This window comes from Polistes fuscatus, unplaced genomic scaffold (genome assembly GCF_010416935.1).
Source record: "Polistes fuscatus isolate 324 unplaced genomic scaffold, CU_Pfus_HIC Scaffold3, whole genome shotgun sequence".
Classification (NCBI taxonomy): Eukaryota; Metazoa; Arthropoda; class Insecta; order Hymenoptera; family Vespidae; genus Polistes; species Polistes fuscatus.
In genome coordinates, this window is record NW_025113107.1 from 6525049 (window position 1) to 6546520 (window position 21472).

The following is a 21472-nucleotide window of genomic DNA, read 5'->3' on the forward strand; positions in this document are numbered from 1 at the left end:
CAACGTTACTCAATATTTCTATGTGTTATTTTCATTATTTTTTTGATATCGTTCACCATCTGTTCGAAAATAAACGTTCGATATCATCATGATCATCATTGTTTTAAATCCTTTATTTTTGTACTTGTATATGTATATGCGTATATATATATATATATATACATAAATACACATAGTTGTAATTATCTCAAAATATTTTCATACGTTGGAAAATATATTTTCGTAATCATTCGAAAACATTTTTTGAACATACGAAATTACGTTTCACCACATTAACCTAGAAATCAAGATAAGTGAAGTCAAATTTTTACGAATGACTAATTGCATCTAAACGTTTCTCACAATCTCTTTTGCAAATAAAAATACATGAGTATTAATAGAAAATTATAAAAATTAATTAATTACTGAAGCATTCGACCGTATTGAGATAAGAAAAGCTCATTTGATTCCTGACAAACATGACAACGAATAAAGCACTAAAAGTTAAGAGAATTCGATTGGAACATTTCCCTCCCCCCCCACCCCACCTCTATCCTTCGTATTTCCTATACTAGATATATATTTCTTCTTAATTTTAATTAATTTTTTTTCCTTCTCTCTTCTCTTTCATTTTCCTCGTCCTTACCTCAATTTTCGTAAAAAACGTTTTAAATGATTTAAACGAAACGAAAAAAAAGAAAGCACAAAGAACACGAAAAACCTCGTCCCTTTTTTTTCTTTTTCTCTTGTTTCCTCTCTGCGTGCGAAAGAAATCAAGTACTTTGAATTAAAAGGACTACAACTCTCCCCCCCCCCCAACGGGTAGTTTAAATTTGAAGTATTCCCGTTTTACGCTTTAAATCGAAAAATCACCGGACCAAAATAGATTAGTTTTTAGACGACGAAGAAATTTCAATTTAACGTAAAGTCGATTGCTTTCCATTTTCGTTCTATGTCGTTCGTTGAAATTTTATCATTTTTACCGATTTATCACGATCAATCTGTCTTTCTCTTTTTTTTTATTTATCATTTTACCGAGATAAAAATATATCTTTTATTAATCCACGTTTTTTCTGTATCATAGCAGCAAGTTACGACGATAGAGACAATGGATTATTACGATTGATAGAATGAGATGATACACATAATACATACGCGTATACAAATACAAATTCATGCATATACAAGAATAGCATACGCCTGATATCAATTTATCGCATAGCGAATCAATCATGAAGCGGATCGCAATGCAATATAGATATACATATACACATTATAAACAGACAAGTGGGTAGTTTGCCTAAAATTCCTGACCATATTGACCAATAATAAAGATACCTGAGGATAGAGTTTCACTGAAAGGATAAACGATATTTACTTAGTTTACAACGGAGCACGTTTCCGTCGACAAACATCCAACGATTTTGTGTATCAGTTATTCCGACATAATCAGTTACGTAAATTCAATTCATTTCAGTTGTGTCACATTCAATTATTTTATTCAATTGTTATAAACAAATTCAGCTATTTAGTATAAATCAGAGGTTACTACTAGTAAGAAACAAAGATATTAGGGCAGATAGCGATACGGGGGTCGAGCACCAAGCTGATTTTCTGTATATAACGAGTATTAAAACATATTAATAAATATGTCGCAGGGAAGTTGGACAGGATAAGAATTTAGAACGTTATATTTCGATCTTATTGAACGTTTCGTCCCTTCATCGGGACTTCTTCAGCAACTCGATCGTTAAAGTTCAGAGTCTCTTATATATTATTACAAAGACATACATATTCTTATATTTTTTTAAATAATAAAACTGTACTTAGCATCTCTATAAATCGTTATATCATAAATCGTTAAATAATTTTGATCACGTGTTTAAATTTAAATTAATTTTTACAAAGTGATTGTTGATCTGATTTTGCATGAAACATTATCTACGTTTTGTTAGAAGTTAGACTAATGCAGAAAGAAATAAACAATGCCAAGTAGAAAATATCAACGTGTAAAACATGCTTACGTATAACAAGAAAAAGAATCTTCCGAATAACATGGGGTCAGTGTTTAATGTATTCATAAATTTCAAATTGGTTCAAGTTTGACGATTCTAAATCGTGTTATATTTTCAATCGTGATAATTCTTAAAATTCCATACTGTAAAATAAAAATAAAAATAGAACTCTGTTGGTTGGAACGTCCCCCTCTCTCTCTCTCTCAATATGTGGAAATATCAACGAACATACACACGGCATCCATGACAGTGACAGACATTACGAGTATCATCAGTATATATTTATCAAATAAATCAAAAGTGGTGGTAATTAACGTGATTAATTTCATTGCGCATGACTATTCTTAACGCCCAAATCGTATCGATTTCTATCGTGCATCAACCCCGTCTTCGATTTAATACACCACCCTCTTCTTTTTCTATTGCTTCCTCTTCTCTTCTTCATCTTTTTTCTATACTTGTCTCTCTTCAACACTTCAACGCGATGTGCAGCAATGCTCTTATTCAGAACGAACGTACTGACGTCACTGACGTCTGTCATAATGAATTTACATCGACATCGATCGTATTATCGTCAGAAAAACGAAATTAAATAACGAAAATAAAGAATAATATTAAAAATAAAAGGTCTCGCAAAAAGAAACTCGCACAAAAGTGAATGAAAAACAAAAAAAAAAAAACAAAAAAGAAGAAAAACATAAATCCGATCCAATCGAAACACGAACTTTCGAAAAATAAATTCGCGTACAATTTATTAAAACTAAAAGCGACGTTTTTCTCTCTTTATTTTTCCTTCCCATACTTCGTTCCACTCTTTGTTCTCGTACTTTTTATTTCTGTTGTTTTAAAATTGTATTTTTCTTTCTCTTTTTTTTTTTTTTTTTTTTTTTTTTCAAAGGAAACGATCAAAGGGGGAAACACGAGTTTTTCCTCGTGTAAAATAATTTTCGAACGAGTACGTTAACGAAATAGAATTATTATGTTCGATAGGATATTGTAGTCATATGAGTGAGTGGCATTAAATCGAGCGTACTCCTCGTGTTGTTTTATTGCGAATTTAAAGTACAAAGGCATCGTAAACTAACGTCGAGTTCGCAGCATAACTTCATCGATATCTTTACGCCCGTTCGTAACGTAACGTTTGTGCACTTACCTACGCACAAAATCTAGTTTTATATATATGCGTAACTATATGCATAGAGGTGGACGACGACGAATGGCTTTGCCCGATTATTTTACAATCTAACATCATTAATGTGAGAGAAGTGAATGAATGAACGCGCAAGTATGTAGACATAGGAAACGGAGAGAGAGAGAGAGAGAGAGAGAGAACGATGCTTTCACAGAATAAACTAGGGAGAGAAAGAGAGAGAATCTGCATCCTGTTAGTAGCCCAGGCCACGTCGATACTTAATTATCTAGCGAAACTCACGATTTCGAAGCTTTGTTTTTGACAACACGTGCGATAGCTCGACACATGCAATAATACCGATTACACTCCGACAACGATACAATTTCGTTGCAATTACCGATCAATCGATACTAACGATTTTCTTTTCTCTTCTTTCAAATATGATTTTTCCGATTAATTAATTAAAATATAGGCACGTGTCGGATTAGCATGAAATTTTAGTTAATCATTTTTTTGGGCCCGAACATTAAACGAATTATGAACAAAAATCAAAGATTTGTTTTATTTCTCTGTACGTTTTGTTTTGGTCTTGATTGTTTTTTTTTTCTTTTCCTTTTCTTTTTCTCTGATCCACGTTAAATAAGATCTACCTTTGGCAGCTGATCCGACGTTGATTGATGTTTAAAAATGTTAACTCGTTAGTAAATTCGTTTAAATATCGATAACAATTGTGCTGCTGGAGAATTTAAAAAATATTCTAAGCTTACATACGAGTGATATGAACAAACGTTCGAATGTTTATTCATACTTATTTATTAATATTTCATTAAATTCTTTCGTATAACATATTGGTGTATACCTTTTATTTGATTAATCAATTGTTATAATATATACTGTACCAAATCGGAATTATAATTTCGCATTATTATTTTGTAAATACGCAAAACGCATAAATTCTCTTGCTGGTTATGTCGCTTACTGACTTCAGAAATAATTCCATTTAAATGTAAAGCTCCTGTTTAGTGAAGCAGACCAAAATGATACCTAATATTTATCCTTTCTCTCTCTCTCTCTCTCTCTCTCTCTCATAACAACTACGAGACGTTTGTACAATCCCCTTATGATTGTGAACAATGAAATACTGACTGGTAGATGGTATATAATCAACATCCAAATGAATTTAACTCATCCCTTAAAAAAGTAACTAGTGACATGATTTTTCTGCTTACTTTTGAAGCTTTCAGAGATAAAAAAAAAAGGAACTTCTCTAAAAACCATCTTCACAAGGCGCAACATTTCTTTGAATCCTTCAAATGAAACTCGGATAATGGGAGTTGGTTTACGCGAATGAAAAGCTAGGATTTTTGTTTCATCTACTTCTTCATTTCCCTTTTTTTTTCTTAAAACTTACATTAACGTACACCAAAAAGAACTTTTACGAATAATAATCGGGAAGAAAAGTATTTTTTTTATTTAGAAACCAGCCACAGATATTTTATTTTTTCGTAAATTAGAAACGTTTAGTCAACACGATATAACGCGTTAAGTGCAACGTTCTAGATCTAATCTCGACGCATCGACCTCGCGGAATGAGGGTTAAGAGTTCAAGGTCAGAAACAGAAAGAGAAAGACGGAGAGAGAGGAGAATAGATACAGGAAACAACCCAAAAACGAATATATATTGTCGGAGTTTCAACGTAACACTAGTCATTTTCGTTAGTTTCCTTTGACTAAATAAACATACGTTTCAGTGCATGTGCAATGACGTATAATTTATTAAAAGGAGAAAATCCTATTTAAATAGTTAATAATAGAAAATAAAGTAACAGTTACAAGGAAAAGTTTACCCCTCATTCTCTCTCTCTCTCTCTCTCTCTCTCTCTCTCTCTCTCTCCCTATAATTTCACATAATGAAACTATAAATAACGAACAGATTTTAAATTAAATTCTTTCTAGAGTTTTGCGAGTTAAAAATAACAAGGAAGGAAATTAATATAAGAAAAAGAAATCAAGATATATACTTGTAATTTTTAATTTTAATAATGTAAAGTGATCGTGGAATTTTAATTGAATCAAGTTCTTCTTCTTCTTCAAAAAAAAAAAAAGAAAAGAATAAGAAGATCTATTTCAAAAAGAGTAGTATCGGTAAATAGATACTTAATTCATGATATATTGATCGGATCGTCTACAACTGATTATTAGTTAAAGTTAATATCGGATGAACCATGAGACTTGATGCATCTTTAATGGTGCCGCGTGAATCTATAAAGTTGTTTCTGAGATAAAGTTGCTATCGAGTTTAAAGTACTTCGATAGAAGAAAACGTTTCTTTGCGAAGCATGATTAAAAAACGATAATATATGTGAATACATTATTTAAGGACGAGTCTGAGACAAGTTTATACGTTTCTCTCAGTTTTTTTTCTGTTTGCAACTTCTGTTTTAATTAAATATTTCATAAAAAGTTTACTAAAATATATACTTAAACTTTTCCTCTTTATATATCGTAAATTTTGGACAAAATAAATTTACATATAAAATAAGTAAATAAGAAAATATTTGTTAGAGAGAAAGGGAGACAGAGAGAGAGAGAGAGAGAGAGAGATAGAGAGAGAGAGAAACTCTGACGATTATTAATTATTTTTATTACTTCAAATGTATTATTATATAATTATATAATTATAACATATATAATGAATTAACGTAATAAATATAAATAAAACCAATTTAGTTGAAAATAATAAACTTGATAAACAATAAATTTAAGTAATAATTAGTTTCGGATACATGCAAAAATTTTTAAAATTTACGATACACGTTGCAATATATATAATTCGGCATCAGAAATAATTATTTTAACATTGATATCAGACTACAAACTAAAAAGAATTGGTAATGCAAAGATAAACTGAACCTGAATCGGTATTTTATTTTATTTAATTAATGGGATCATTAATATGTAAATACCGATATACTGAAACACACATAAGATTTTTCTAAATTGAGAAAATTTAAGAATTGCTTAATTTTCGTAATTGGTTAAGAAATTTTTCTAACGAAAGAACTCGTTCGTTTTTTCAGTTCGAATGAACAATGAACTAAAGAAAGATCTTTCCAAGTATTATTTAAGAAAAAAATAAAGGAAGACGATGCAATAGGTAAGAAGAAAAAACGATCTCTCGACAGCAAAAGATGATTTCCCATGAGACTTCGAACGTTGCGAATCACCAATATGAAATCACGTGATATCGTTGACGAAAGAGGATTTTCAGATCTTAAATAATGGCCTTTTTGAATTTATAGAAAATGGAAGAAAAGATAGAAGAAGAACCTTACTTTCTATGCGTTTTTTTATATTTTCTATTTTTTTTTATTCAAATATTCATCAACCAAAAGAACTTCCTTAATTGCGATTCCGAAACGTGAAAAAAACGAATTTTGATGACGCATTAACATTGCAAATGAGAGACAGCATTAGAAAAATCGAGAAAAAGATAAAAAAAAAAAAAACATTGCCAACGAATGATAAAGTTAATTGAATTTTATAATTAATACAAAGAACTCTAATTAATTCAAAATATTGTCAAGAATTCAAAGATTTTCCGTGTAAGTATCTTGAAAGACAATTTCCTTTCTCTGAAAATGTTCTCAGATATTAACTCGTCGATCCTCTAAAAGTGGATTTTATCGTCAAACGAGACTCTCTTTCCCTCTATCTTTCTTTTTCCATCTTACTTATCACAGCAGTTGTTTTTTAAAAGAACGTTTGAAGTTAAAAGAGAGAAGTGGAAGATAAATTGGAGGATGAAAGTGAGTAGGATTTGGTAGAGAACGGATACTCTCTTACGTTTTGATTCTACGTGGGTTCGTGGAATTGATTGAAAATAGAATAAAGCAAGGAAAAAAATCAATAAAACTATAATCAAATATAATCAAACGTTTCACGATAAAAATACGTCAAATAAAAATGAATAAAAGGAAAATGAATGAATTCAATAAGACGCTTATCGAGATTCATTAACAAAATCAAACATCGTAGAAAATTAAATTATCCAATGGTCTATATATATAACTATTCTAAGTACACGCACGTGATTTATAAAATCAATAAGGATAATCCTCGATCATGACGATTGTCATAGTCGCAAGAGTCAACATGCAAAAGGAATTTTGTTTGAAAGGGTCATATAGAGAATCTTGCCAACCGCAAACAGCGACGCTCGTGATCTCTTTTGGTTTTCCGCGTTTCCCCTTCTACCCACCACTTGTTGGACGCGAGGAGAACGGGTTCTAGACACCTGATGCTACGCCACTGCGACATCGATCCCCAAACTACCACCGCAGAGAGAGAAAGAGAGAGAGAGAGAGAGAGAGAGAGGGCGCGACGAAACCCCTACCGTTGTCATGGCGACCAACTTTGCCCTACCACGATCCATGCTTCCCTTCTTCCTAGCTGAACTTCCCCACCAGTAACAACAGCAGCATATAGCTACCCCTTTAACATCATCCCTTACTCGTTTCTATTCAACCTTTCCACGCGTTCCTTCCTCCAACTAAATGACGTCAGATGATAAACATTAACAACGATGTTCTACTACGTAGTAACTTGTAGAAAAACTTTTGCTTGTTCTCGAGTAAGCAGAACTTAATACTTGAGTGTTAAGTTAATGATCGAGTTGAATTTTCAATGATTTCCTTCTATCTGAGAGAAACCTGTTAAGTCTGTCTTTCCCTTAGAAAATACCTAACTCGTTTCCAACTTTGTTTTCTCGCGTGGACTGATTAATTGGTCAAAGGCAGAGATCGAAAGGGATGGTAGAGACCTTTTCATACTAGAGTATTAGTACTGTATTCCTATAGGAAACACGACGGCTCGAACGATGAATTCCAACCGATCGATGGACCTCAATCCTCTTGGTAAAATAGTATTTTCCTGTGATGCTAGTTGGTTAACTAGAGAGTGTGTGTGTGTGTGTGCGCGAGAGAGTAAGTGGTAGGAGATTGACCCTCCTGATCAAAGCATCATGCTAGTCTGAAATTATCTTAGGTTAAAGGAACCTTTACTCAAAGCATTCATAACCAATGAATTGGAGTATTCCCAAGGAAGAAAAGTTCGTTTCGATATTAACACTAGATTCAGAAATCTTCTCTAATCACTATCATACAAATTAATAATCATCTATACGAACTTCTTGCACCAACGACATTGGTAACAACTACGAGTCGCGACAGAGTAATTGCGTCAAATTTCGATCCACCTAAGTTTGCTCCTCTTTCTTTTCTTTCTCCTTCTACTCGTCTTCCTCCCTCCCCTCTCGTCCATCCTCCTTCTCTTCCTGTAACACTTACTAGAAGATCTTTGAATATTACATGATAGTAACAGAGGATAGATCGTTGCCCGAATCTCGTTAAACCAACATTGTGATTCTTATCGTCGTCATAAAACTGGAGAACAAATTTGTAGTAAATCCTAATTATTACATTATAAGAGTCGTCGAATAAAAATTTCGGATTTTTTTTTTTTCGTTATTTTAAATAGAGTTAAAAGTAGAAATGATTTGTTAAAAAAATCAAACGAAACCGTCGAATGATTTTCGGACAAACATTAAATTATCAAATTATTCGAATCACGCTTTACCATCGTTAAAATCTACGTTCAAATATAAACAAACCGAAATTAGAAAAAAACACATGTACGACGTGCATATATGTATATTGAAATTGCAATCAAGGTATGACGCAAGAGCATCCCGTTGACTGCCTATTTACTCTCGCCTTGCAAATTGTTGTTGATTGTTCGGGAGTGCTTACAAGAGAACCTATGACACGAGAAATGATTATACTACGTGCTGTGCGTACGTGCGTGTATACGTATGCATGTGACAAAGAATAAATATAATAAAGAAGAGAACGTTGGGGGGGAGGGGGAAGATGGTATTTGAAGAAAACTTTTTATAGTTGGTAATAGTATTAGATATTAGAAGAAAATATCGAATTTTCGGCAAAAAATTGTTATATATGTAACGATAAACAATAATCGATTATTACACCTGCGTTTTTCTTTTTTTTTTATTTACATTTTCAAATCGACATTTACAAAAGGAGATAAAAGATATGAAAGAATAAAACGTGAACGTTACTTAACGATTTGACGCTTTCTGCTAAAGTGTCGGTACCGTACCATTGCAACAGAGATTTTTACTACGAATCAAATAAAATCGGTGAAAATCCATTTCCCCTTTGCGTCGAAACGGTGATAAAGAAAAAGAGAATAGTTTCTTCGTTTTGGGACGCAATTTATAAAGTATTCCAAGTGTTCTAAATTACTGTAGAAAATTTTGCGAACTTGCGAGAATAACGTGATATAATAATGGTCAAAAAGAAATAAAAAAAATGTTAGAAAGTTAGAAAGTTGTTTTTGGCTTTTATTGGGCTCATCACAGACCGGAAGAAATATCTTCGATGCCGATGACCTTTTGAAGTTAGATAACTCGGAATCATTGTTTCTTATTTCACTCGGTTATGTGGCAAGGCGTTCTGTGACGTCACTGTTAACCTAGATAGGCTCGGAGGTAAGCACCGTCTACGTCAATGCCACATTGCAACAACTATAAAATACTATATCACGAAAAGAGGTTTACCATGTATAAACGGAAGCATATGGGTACTTTACCTACGTCCTACTACTACTTACTCTTTACGAGATTCTCTTCGAATTTTCTACAATGTTCAACAATCTCCGTTGGCTCGTCAACTATTTTTTATCTCGTCTACTCTTTCTGTTCCTTTCTTTTAGAATTTCACGAATTCAATTAATGCAAATTTATTTATTTATTGAAATTCATATGAAATTTGAATTTTCTTCTATTTTTTAAATTTGATATTAAACAAAAGAGACGATAACCGAAATAAAAAATAAATCAAAATCTCTTATCGTCGCAATGTTGGTTAACAATAAATATCAAATTTCTTTTTGTTAAATTCGTGCTTAAAAAAAATTCCCATTGAGTGACACACGCGGTTTTACGTGTCACGAGAAGCTCGGATGCGTCGGATTTTGAGGGAAATTCTCCGCTTATAAATATTCTTTTTCCGATAAGAAATTTTAAATATAGATATTTACAATAAAGATACGAACAAATATATCATTTGTTCGATTTGTCACGTAGAAAATCCGTTCCTGTCGGCTTAAAACGTCAAATAATGAAATTTAAATCGTCTATTTTATAAAACAAATAAGAAAGCTTTCATTTACGTTAGTTTTATTCAAAAGTCAACAATTATTAATAAATAAAGAGAATAATAAATAAGAATATTTAAATAAAATTATTCCATTTCGCGAACTTTAACGCAAGTATTTGTACAATATTCGAATGAGAACCAAATAGCGGGAGTTTTGGGGTGAACCAATATATTGGAAAAGAGAGAGAGAGAGAGAATGTGTGTGTGTGTGTGTGTGTAATATAAACAAAGAAAGATGAAAAAGGGAAAATGAAAAATCGAAATAGAACATTAGAAAAAGGAAAAATATGAAATATGAGATAGAATAGAAAAAGGAAAAGAGAATAAAAGGGAGAAGAAGAAAGAGAGAAAAAATATGCGTTCCACAAGAGTGTTATTGATTTCAACGCGATCAGACCGAACGCATAAAAAAACATAAGGATTTCTGTATTTGGTGAAAAAGGCGACCTCGCAAATGCCTTTCATCACGACCGTGAAAGAACGAAATCGTAGAAATTCGTGGGAGTTCTTATTCGATATGCATAAATATAACTCGTGTTCGTACAAGCACAATAATTTCCAAGAAGAAAAGTTTCCAAAAATCTTGAAAATTACCTTGCTCAGTTCTTTCGTAGTTTTCACTCTTTCTCATTTTCCTTTTTTTTTCTTTTTTTAAACGATATAATTACTTTCATTGTTACTCTATGTGCTTAAAAGCTTTGAAAGCTTTCTTCGAATTGTCGATTTGCTGTCTATCTTTTTGGTTCTCGGTCTAAGGATTAAACTCGCGTCAAAGATTTAAATGTAACGTTGAATTTTAGTCAGTTTTAAAAAATTCTAATACTTTTCGAAACATAGTAACTATAATAAATCATCAAAATTATAATGAAGTATCAAGATTCTTCATTTCCCTGGTTAGTAATAACATTTCTTTTTAGATTTAAAAAAGACAAGAAAAATATACAAATTATATTAAGAAGTCTTTATTTTTCGAGTGAATATTAAAACTACAAGAGTTATTCAAAATGTGAGGCTATATTAAAGCAAATCTTCATTATCCAAAGATTCAAGTACATTTATTTCAATTTTGATTTTTATTTCTGTTAGAATAAATATATATAATTTTCTATGTTATTTAATAATATTGTTTATTCTTAATTGACATGGAATAAAAAGTAAAAAATAAAAATACAATGTGAATTAATGTTCATTTTTCTTGAATAATGTATTTTATCAATAACCAAAAGGTAATTGATTAGCCCGATAGAAATAGATATACATTAATTGTCAGTAGTTTTCACGTTAACTAATATTTCATTATTCTAATTCTCTTTCTGTTTCATTCTCTTATTAAAGTGAGTCATTCTCGATTCGCAAAATAAATTGTATATGTCATGTTCTTAATAGTAGAAGTCATTCCTAAAATATACACAGAAGCGTGTATTCGTTAATTCAAAAATGTTTTCATCTCGAAACCACCGAGTCACTTGTGAACTATAATTATCTTGAAGAAACAAGAAGGGCATATAAACGACTCAAAGTACACGATTTAATCTAATTTATGCGCAAAGTGTACGACAGCCTTCTTGATTTCATCATCAAGTACAACGTCTCGACATTACGAAAACGATGTTTCACCTTTCTTCTTGTATCAGCTATACTAAATGACAAGGCTTGGTAACAATCAATTTTCCCAAGATCAGTTTTTCCTCGATCGAACAAGATTTTTTTTGTCAATTTTTCTTTTTCCCAGACAACGTGCAACGAGATGCATTTTTCTTTTCAAACTGTTCGAGCTTCCGATCTTGCGAAAAGAAAAAGAAACGAAACAAAAAAAAAATAACAGAAATAAAAGACGCTGACAAATCGTTTCTTTTTCGCACAAATCTCTACCAAGCTTTAAAACTCTAGCTACGTTTCTTTTTTCTTATCATTTCTCTACTAACGATAAGAAACTTTACTTACCGCATCAGCAGATTAAGCGAATCACGAAATTGAGAATTTTAGAAAAAGAATAAAGAGATAAAGAATAAAAATTAAGTATTAATACTTTGGACGAAATTTCTTTTTACGATTTACGGTACTTTCTGTATTTTTTTGTTTTGTTATTTTTACTTTAAAAGTCAAGCATTACAAATGATTACGTTAAAATGCAAACATATAATATCGTATATAAACATATAATTCCACAAAAGTTTGATCTCGGTATCTCGGCATATCTTTTTCTACCTTTTACCTACCTTTTACCTATTCAACTCGCATAATGAGAATCGTCTATAAGAATGTTACAAAATATAAAATAAGATTATAAAATGGTAATAACGATTGATGCTTACAACGAAATTTCTGTTGCTACTTTTATGACGAAAGATAACAAAAATAGATAACTATGAGACTAGCAGTGTATTCAGAACAATTCTTCGTTTTTTGTTTGTTTTTCTTTGCAGTATTCAGCTGAGCATTATGAATAAATCGAATAAATGTGTAAAAGTTTTACGGCTCAAGTTATTCCAAAAAAAATTTGTCCAATATGTTCTTGGGAGAGTATTCAAATATACAAATTTTTTCAGAAAAATTTGATCCTAGTATTTCGACATAATTTTGTTTTATTTTTACTTGCTAAAATTCGACTCGATTCCTTCGGTTAGTAAGAATCGCGTATCTTTGCTGAGAAAAAAAGTATGTATCGTGTATTATTCGCAAGCTATTCATGAATCGAATCGCAAATGCACCAGCTGTGACCAGTGAAAGCTTTTTTCCACTACATCAAAATGCGCTTTAACATCTTAGAAATTGTTAATATACCACGAAGAATACTTATATCGATTTTCTAACTTTCAAACGATAATTCAAACAATATTTTGCACTAGACATTCCTTAAAATATTCATTTTATTTAAAACTTTCCGAGTTCTATGTTCTAAGGTATAAAATATTGGACGAAAAGAAAGAAGTAATCGATCAAAGTTTCTTTTCAGCATATTAGGTACTTTACAAAATGGAAAGAATCTTTAACAAAAGAACAATCTTGCCATTCGTTAATTATTCTTTCTCTTATTCTTGAACCAACATTTTTAACGATATTATTCATTAATTCGAGTACACATAAATAAGAATAAAATTAGTGGTCACATATGAAACTTACGTTTTTCGTTTTTTTATCTCTAACTATATCTATTTGTTTATTAATATATGAGTATGTTTATGCATGTATATATATGTATTATACTAGTTCAGTTGCTCGGTCAGGTCAAACGCAGGATAATCTCTGTACACCGATACTATTGATTTTATAAGGGGTGTAAGCGGGAGGAGGCCTACGTCGAACGAGGTTCATGGTGGTGCGTACACGTGCGAGAAAAAGATAGAAGAAAAAAGAAAGAGATAGAAGAGAAAGAGAGAGAGAGAGAGAGAGAGAGACAGAGAAGAAAAAGCGAGTTCAAGACTCTTTCGAGATACGTTTAGAGTGTAAGATAAAATCGAGGGATATACTTACACGCTACGATCGTGTGCCGGATTTATCATATAAATTATATTCTCGAAAGTTATTTCATTATACGATTCTATTATGTGTAAGAATATAATGTAATATAAAAGGATACAAAAATACGTGACAGTTAAAAAGCACTTTGACATATTTTACTTTTATTTTTTTCATTTCAATCTTACATTAATTCTCCGTAGCTTTTTTATATTTCATTTTCTTTTGTCCTTTCATCTCTACTTTGAAAAGAAAATTTTTCGAGACTTCGGTCACTACCTTCGTAATTGGATTCATTTTTTTTGTTTTTGTTTTTTTATTTTATTCTTACCATTTATTACCAACCACCGAAGAAAAATAAAAAAAATGGAATTTTTATCTCGTTAATCCGAGCAAGAGAACAATGCCAACACGTTCACTGTTCACTTTCAAGCGTGAAAAATATTTCAAGTTAAAATTACCATTTCCTCTTAACTACGCGTATGAACGTGGCGTATAAATCTTTCCTACCATTATCCTCTCCTCGTGGTAAAGCCGAGAGCATACTTTCTGATTGTGTAGTCTAATCGAAAAATAAATTTACATTAAGATCCTATCTATCGGTAAACTTCAATAAAAACCAATTTCAATCGATATTTAATTCAATAAATTATACGTTTATTTTTATATATGTTCCATGTATCAATAAATATACGAGATGTTTTATTTAATTTAACCCATTCACTGCTAAGCAAATTTAAAACGTCTTAACCTGGATGTCAAGATTTTATTAAAAAAAGCATAGAAATTCACATAATCTAATAACATTAAGTTATAGATATAGTATACTTATAAAGTATTGTGTTTTTAAAAAAATAATATTAATATATACAATTTTTGTTCATCCTTTCTAATAATCAATCTAATCTTTTTAGAGCAAATTACGAGATATCTCGTAGTTTATAGTGAATGGATTAATTGTTTGAAATATTTCCTTCCATTGAAGAAATATTAATTAATATCTCAAAAGGAAATTATTTTATTTAAAGATTTTTTAAAAAGTTTTATTTTACAATTGGTAAAAATGATTTTTGATCGTAAAAAAAACTATGCTGCATTATCAAAGAATTAAAAAATTAATTTCCATTGTCACAATTTCAGTACACATTGAAACGTGGTACGTTCACAGTTGATAAAAAAGCACGACAAATAGAAAATCTGTTTTCAAAGGATAAAAAGAAATATAAACGAATATACGAATATACGAGTACTTATTGTTCGCGTTTATTTAATTATAGTTTTCATAGTTTTTGAAAGAAATAAAAAAACTATAATTTTCTATTTCTGGATTTATAAGAACGCAATAAAGGAAGGTATAGAAACGAAATTAAAAACTGACAATGGGGGTACGAATATTCCTGCGACTCATTTTATATACGTAATTAGAATATAAAGTATGCACTTACTTTTATAAGATCAGTATGAAAACTCCATAAAATTGCTTGCCGAATTGTCAAGGAATCGCGACGGATGTTGCCTCGATCATCGTTCAAACGTTACTAAGTTGTTTTGTAAACCCTCGGCCATCTTTCATACGTTACTTCTTCGAATTATTAACAATAACATTCTCCTTGAAAGATCAGACCGTTTGTATACATGTAGCAAGAATGTTTAGACGGTCAATGTTTTCCGTATTCATAAATTGTATTTTTTGCCGGAGAAAGAAATTTTAATATTTTAGATATGTATGCGTATACATGTTAAACATAAAACTTTATTAATGAAAAAACCATATGTATAGTACGATCATTTAAATATTTATGTAGAATGTAGAGAATGGAATTTTTTAATATTATAAACATGTATGTGTATATATGTATGTAAATACTTATGTATATATGTAAATTGTATACTTTAGTTAAATCATTGAGAAAGAGAGAGAGAGAGAGAGAAACACTGGTTCTTATTCCAAATAACTATAATAGTTTTTATAATACTGTTTATAATAAATAATTAATGCTAAAAAATCACGTTTATCCATTATTTAATTTGGTGTCAAAGTATTACGATAATAATTTAATATATTAATGTTAATTGCGTTCAACAAAATTCACACTAGCTAAAATGCATTCCGTCTACAACGATCACAATCCCGTCCATTCGGAAATTTTCAACCGGAAGTATTTAGAGTTTAAATAATTACCTTCAAATATTTTACTTTATATGACAAAATTTCATTCTCTCTCTCTCTCTCTCTCTCTCTCTCTCTCTCTCTCTCTCATTTTCTCCAATAAAATGATATTCCCATCATAATTATATGTTATAATAAAATCGTATTTATGATTCTATTTTTGTTGTATAGAAAAAGTTGACGATTTATTCGACAGAAACGAAATCAAACAAAGCTGACGTGAAATTCCACACCGTGGAATATGTAAAGTGAAAACGGGGGAATAAAAGCAAAACGATATAAGACTAAAAAACGATCCTGAAAATAAGAGTTTTATAAAAAAAACAACAAACGACATACGAGGAGACAAAGATACATTTATCTCACAAATATTAATTTCGTTTTTCTGGTACAGATCTCGTAACGACGATTTAATTACAAACGTGAGTCTTTTTCCGCTTTTTTCTCCTTTTTCGATTCTGTGAAAGTAAACTTTGAGAGGAACACATATATTCATTTCGTTCGAATTTTGAATGAGAAGAAAGCACGTAAAGAAAAGAAAGAAAGAGAGAGAAAGTAAAAAAATAAATAAAAAAAAAACAGAAGGAAAGCTTTCATTTAAAGGGCTAGTTTTTCGTTACATTTACAAACGTTTCCATGATTACACGTATTACAAATAGAGCTATATACCCACACTTGAATATTTGCAAGGCGTAGGTATTAATTAACAAAAAATTCCCTAAAACGTTATATGTATATTAACATATATTTACTTTCTATTCATGATAAAGAAAAATCGAGAAATTTGTGCTTCGAAAGAAGCTGGTAACAAAAGTCATCGAACTCGAAATGATCGTTTTCGATTAAATCGAAAATATCGAGACAGTTTTCATAAGACTTGACAAAATCAAATTTCCGTACAGATGAATCATGCGATTGAACCCATGATTCCATAAAATATTATTATCGAATATCGTATCAATGAAAGAAAAAATAATTATCAAAGGGCAAAAACTGTGTAACCGGATTGTATCGTAAAAAAATTAAATACGATATTCTGATTGAAAATAATGCGTGCTAACGACAAAATAACAAATTTTCATCGATAAGCTCCTGATTTAATCGATTATTTGATATTTGATTAAAGAAACGATGATATTTGATGTATTCCTTAAAAAGGGCTACGCGTTTAGCGATCCTGATATTTTATATTTGGAACGAAAGAAATGGCGGACGAAGAAGTTGAGAATGACATTGATCAAGAATTAAAAAGTTTAGTCGAGTCTGAAGAAAAGTTTATGGAAGAAGACTCAGTTGTCTGTTGTCGGATTGAAGATACGACGATTTCAATCGATGATGACGTAAAAAAAGGAGAGAACGATAAGGAAGAAGTAGAGAATAATGATGGTGAAAAAAGTGGAAGCATTGAAAAGATCAAAAGATTCCCGCAGGATTCGAGTGACGTGTCGTTGAAAGAGGAAAGTACAACATCGAGTAAACTGACCGAAAACGACAAAGACGAATTGGCTAAGGAGAAGGAAGACGAAGAGGAAGAAGAAGAGAAAGAGAAAGTGGAAGAGAAGGAAAAGGAGAAGGAAGACGAAGAGGAAGAAGAAGAGAAAGAGAAAGTGGAAGAGAAGGAAAAGGAGAAGGAAAAAAAGAAATTGATGCAACAGGTTCAAAAAGGATGCCGACAATGTGGTAGACAATTTCGCGAGATTATAGGAAAACAGGAATTGAAGAGGGAAGAATTAGAAAAACGCGAAGGAAATCTTCGACAACGGCTTGACGTATTGGAATGTTCAATGCCTGCAGTTATGGTATGGAACGTTTGGCAACGTATGGCTCAAGGTGCTCCAATACCGAATCTCCAACAGTTAATAGAGAAACAATTTCGAACTCCAGCAGCCGGTGAGTCTTGTTGTCCAAATACACCAAGTCAACACTATGACTGTCGAATACGCGAGGTAGAAGCTGAAAGGAAGACAGCACACAGGAGACTCGAGGAAGCTAGGATATTGTGGTTGGAGAAGGATGCCAAACTTAAGGAACGTAGAGACAAATTGGAAGAGGCTAAGAAAATTCAAGAGGAACGTAAAGGGAAGATCGAATGTTTGACGAAGGAAGCGAAGAAATTGAGAGAAACATTAAAGAAGATGGACGAACAATCTGAGGATGAGATGGCTGGCTTCTGCGAGTCAGGTGATCAGATTAAGAGATAAGAAAATACAAAACCAAATTAGCGGTATGAGAGATCACTTTTATGAATTTATTTCGATAGGCGAGTGCGGTGATGTACAATGTCGCGAAAGATGGCTACGCGGAGTAAGCAGCGTTGATTCAATCAAGGCCATTGATGTAGAATGTTTGGCTCGTCTTCGACAATTGGCTGAAAGTGAATTAATGATGAAAAAACAAATCGCCGAATTGGAACGCAAAGAGGAAACTTATATGAGAACTCTTCAACATGCCGACGAAATGTGGTCAAAGATTGAAGGGGATACGGCTGATACATCGAGTGCCTTGCAAGAACAACTCGATAGAAAAGCCAATGCGAATCAACAGTTGGCGTCTCGTATCTGCGAACTCGAGGATGAACTCGAGAAGCTAAGGGTAAGAATGGCCCTTTGTAGATCGGAGTTGACTAAATACACGAGCGTCGAAAAGATCGAGACGATTATCGGTGGCGAGGACGATTTCGCAAAAACCACTGATAAGATGGTTGGAATCAGGCCAAAAGTAGCGGCTAAGGTTATAGGAAGAGAAGACGATCTTGCTGATGTTCTAGATAAAGAAATTCTTATAAAAGATAAGCAAGATGATAAGGAAACTTTGGCGAAAGTTGATGTTCAGGATAAAGAAGTAAGTCCTGTTATTGGCAGACCAACAGAACCCATGGAGCCAGAGAAAATGGACGCTATGCACAAATACTTAGCGATGTTAGGATCTTTAGAGGAACTATATTACGACGATGATTATGGCATCTGCGGTTCAGAGTTCGCGTGTTACGAAGAAAATTGGCAAGGGATTGCAACAGACGTTGAACTTTCGACCACTTATACTGGCTCAACTCCAGTCATTTCGGAAAAAATCATTCCTACGGATGATATAAAAGAAGAATTAGACGAAGAAATCGAAGAAGATGATATTCTTACGCAATTAATAGACGAAGCAATTGTCAAAAGTGAATTCAAACATATACCCGAAGACTCGAAGGAAATCGATGAGACGTTTAAAAAAGAAGACGACTACGAAGAAGAGGAAATTTACGAAGAAATATATGAACCCGAAGACATTCTCGAAGAAATTGATAAACCTGTAATCGATCAAGACAATGCCATTATTCCATTGAATAAACTTCGATCATGGGTCAATAACGTTGATTCGATTCGCCTTGTCATATCAGTCCGTATAACGTTATAATGTGTTTAATTTCAAAGAAATACCATCGATCTAAATGTTTGACACTCTCTTTCAGAAATGTTCAACGTGCTCCAGCGTAAAAATGAATGCAGATAATTTGGCCGAAGAGATAGCAACTTACGCAAGGGTAAGATACAATTTTGTCTATACAAAAATCAACTTGATAAGGATCGTTAAGCAAGCATTGATTAATTACTTATCATTACTTATCTGCAATATATAACTAAACTTTGTAAACACGTCGATTAGGTTCAAGCTAAAGAAGTGATCACTGAAATAATACCAAAGTTAACTGCGATCGTAGAACACGTGGACAAAGAGGAACCAAAAAAAGATGTGCATGAAAGGATGGTGATTAAAGAAGAAGTATTATCAGAACCTATAGACGAAATACAAAAGAAAATTGAAACCAAACCAGAAACAGAAATTATCAAAGATTTGGTGAAGATAAAAGTGGAAGAAATCAAAGAAGAAATACCAATGATAGATGTCGCGGAAAGTAAGGCTGAGAAACCTGTAATTGCGGTAGTACTTCCAGAAGAAGTAAAAAAAACGGTCGAAGTTGAACCCACAGAAGAAGAACCTATTTTGTTAGATTCTGATAAACCAGATATTGTTTATGAAAAACTCAAAGAAGAAAAGATAATAGAAGAATCTACTGAAATTCCAATGAAAGAATTTTTAATAGATTATGACAAGTTAGGACCTACGGAAAAATTAGAGGAGATTGAAAAAAAAATCGTGGTTCAAAAGGAAATACAAGGAATAGACCAATCGGAGGAAGAAACAAAAATAATATTACCTATTCAAAAATTGCCCGACGAAGAAGAAGAGATTTTTATCCCAGAGGGAGAAGAAATTAAACACGCGGACGGTCCTAACAAGGACATCATTGAGGAAAGTATCGACTCAAAAGAAATAATCGATGAAATCAAAGTTGAAAAAGTAATTCCTATCGAGATGAAAAAAACTGATATCGAAGATGAAATTTTAGAAAAAACGAAGAATGAAAATAAAACTGAAGTTGATACGATAAGTAAAGAGGAATTAGAAACAGAAGTTAAATCGAAAATCGAGATCAAGGAAGAGATAGCGGATGAAAAACCTTTAGTAAAGTTAGAAGTAAAGGGAGTTACAGACAAAGAAGAAATATTTGTCGATGCGGAAAAGAAAGAGCTACCTGCAATACCGTTGCCAACATCATTGACAAAGGATATACAGGAAACAATAGAATTCAAAGAAAAAATACAACCAATCGAGGAAGATGTAGAACGGATAGAAGTACCGGAAAAACTTCCTGCGGAAGAAAAATTCGAGGAAATGGAAATGAAAGTGTTAGAAGAAAAACCAATAAAAATTGAAGTTAAAGAAATAGAAAAAGAAGAAATGTTATTGGAAGAAGAGATGCCGATATTAAGAAAAGTACCGGAAATAAAAGAAGAAATAGAAGAAATATCAGATAAACTTCACGTGATAGAACCTCTCCCAATTTCCGTTAAAGAAGAGAAAATCAAAGAGAAACCTAAAACACTGATTGATCCTCGAATTGTAGCTAAACCGTATTTAGCTGTAGCGGACATTGAAGAAATAGAAAAAGAATCATCCTTGGATGTTTTAATTGCTAAGGATCTACCTTGTGTGTGTAAAAAACCAGAAGAAATAAAGGTAAGCAATATGTATAAACTATTTTTAAACGCGTTTATATAATTTGTTTCTGGCATAAACTATTTAATTATCTATTTATTTTTATAGCTATCAGCTGTGCTATCGGCAATGCAAATTGTGATCACTCAAACTGAAATCGTTCAGACGGTCATCAATAGAGGTACTCAAACAAGCACGGTTTATCCAATAAAACTAAAAATAACGGATCAAAAATCGACGGAAACAGGTGGTGACCCTGAAATATCAGAGAAAAAAATGCGTTGGCGAAAAAGACCAAAAAATAGATCAGCTGTATCGAATTTGAATGTGAGTTCTCAAACGGATAAGCCATTGTTAGTATTACGAAGCACGACACAAGAGCCTAATTTAAGTGAAAAACAACGTTTATTGTCGGACATCTTAAGATCTT

General features: G+C 32.0%; 2 protein-coding genes across 4 annotated transcripts in view; one reads left to right on the top strand and one right to left on the bottom strand.

The window, feature by feature from the left end:
* The window catches only part of LOC122519564 (cAMP-specific 3',5'-cyclic phosphodiesterase, isoforms N/G), a 328446-nt gene that overhangs the window by 216232 nt on the left and 90742 nt on the right, over positions 1-21472 (bottom strand). The gene's annotated exons all lie outside the window — the stretch shown is intronic.
* Positions 17202-19398, top strand: LOC122519202. Its single transcript, XM_043638530.1, has 3 exons — positions 17202-17501; positions 17652-18177; positions 18257-19398. The coding sequence occupies exons 1-3, from the start codon at positions 17202-17204 to the stop codon at positions 19396-19398; spliced, it is 1968 nt and encodes a 655-aa protein (XP_043494465.1).

Excerpts from the sequence above, each read along its gene's own strand:
- LOC122519202 (XM_043638530.1), top strand. The coding sequence starts at position 17,202 with ATGGCGGACGAAGAAGTTGAGAATGACATTGATCAAGAATTAAAAAGT. Across the intron at positions 17,502-17,651 it reads AAAACGACAAAGACGAATTG|GTTCAAAAAGGATGCCGACA; the intron begins GCTAAGGAGAAG and ends TTGATGCAACAG. Across the intron at positions 18,178-18,256 it reads GGCTGGCTTCTGCGAGTCAG|GCGAGTGCGGTGATGTACAA; the intron begins GTGATCAGATTA and ends TTATTTCGATAG.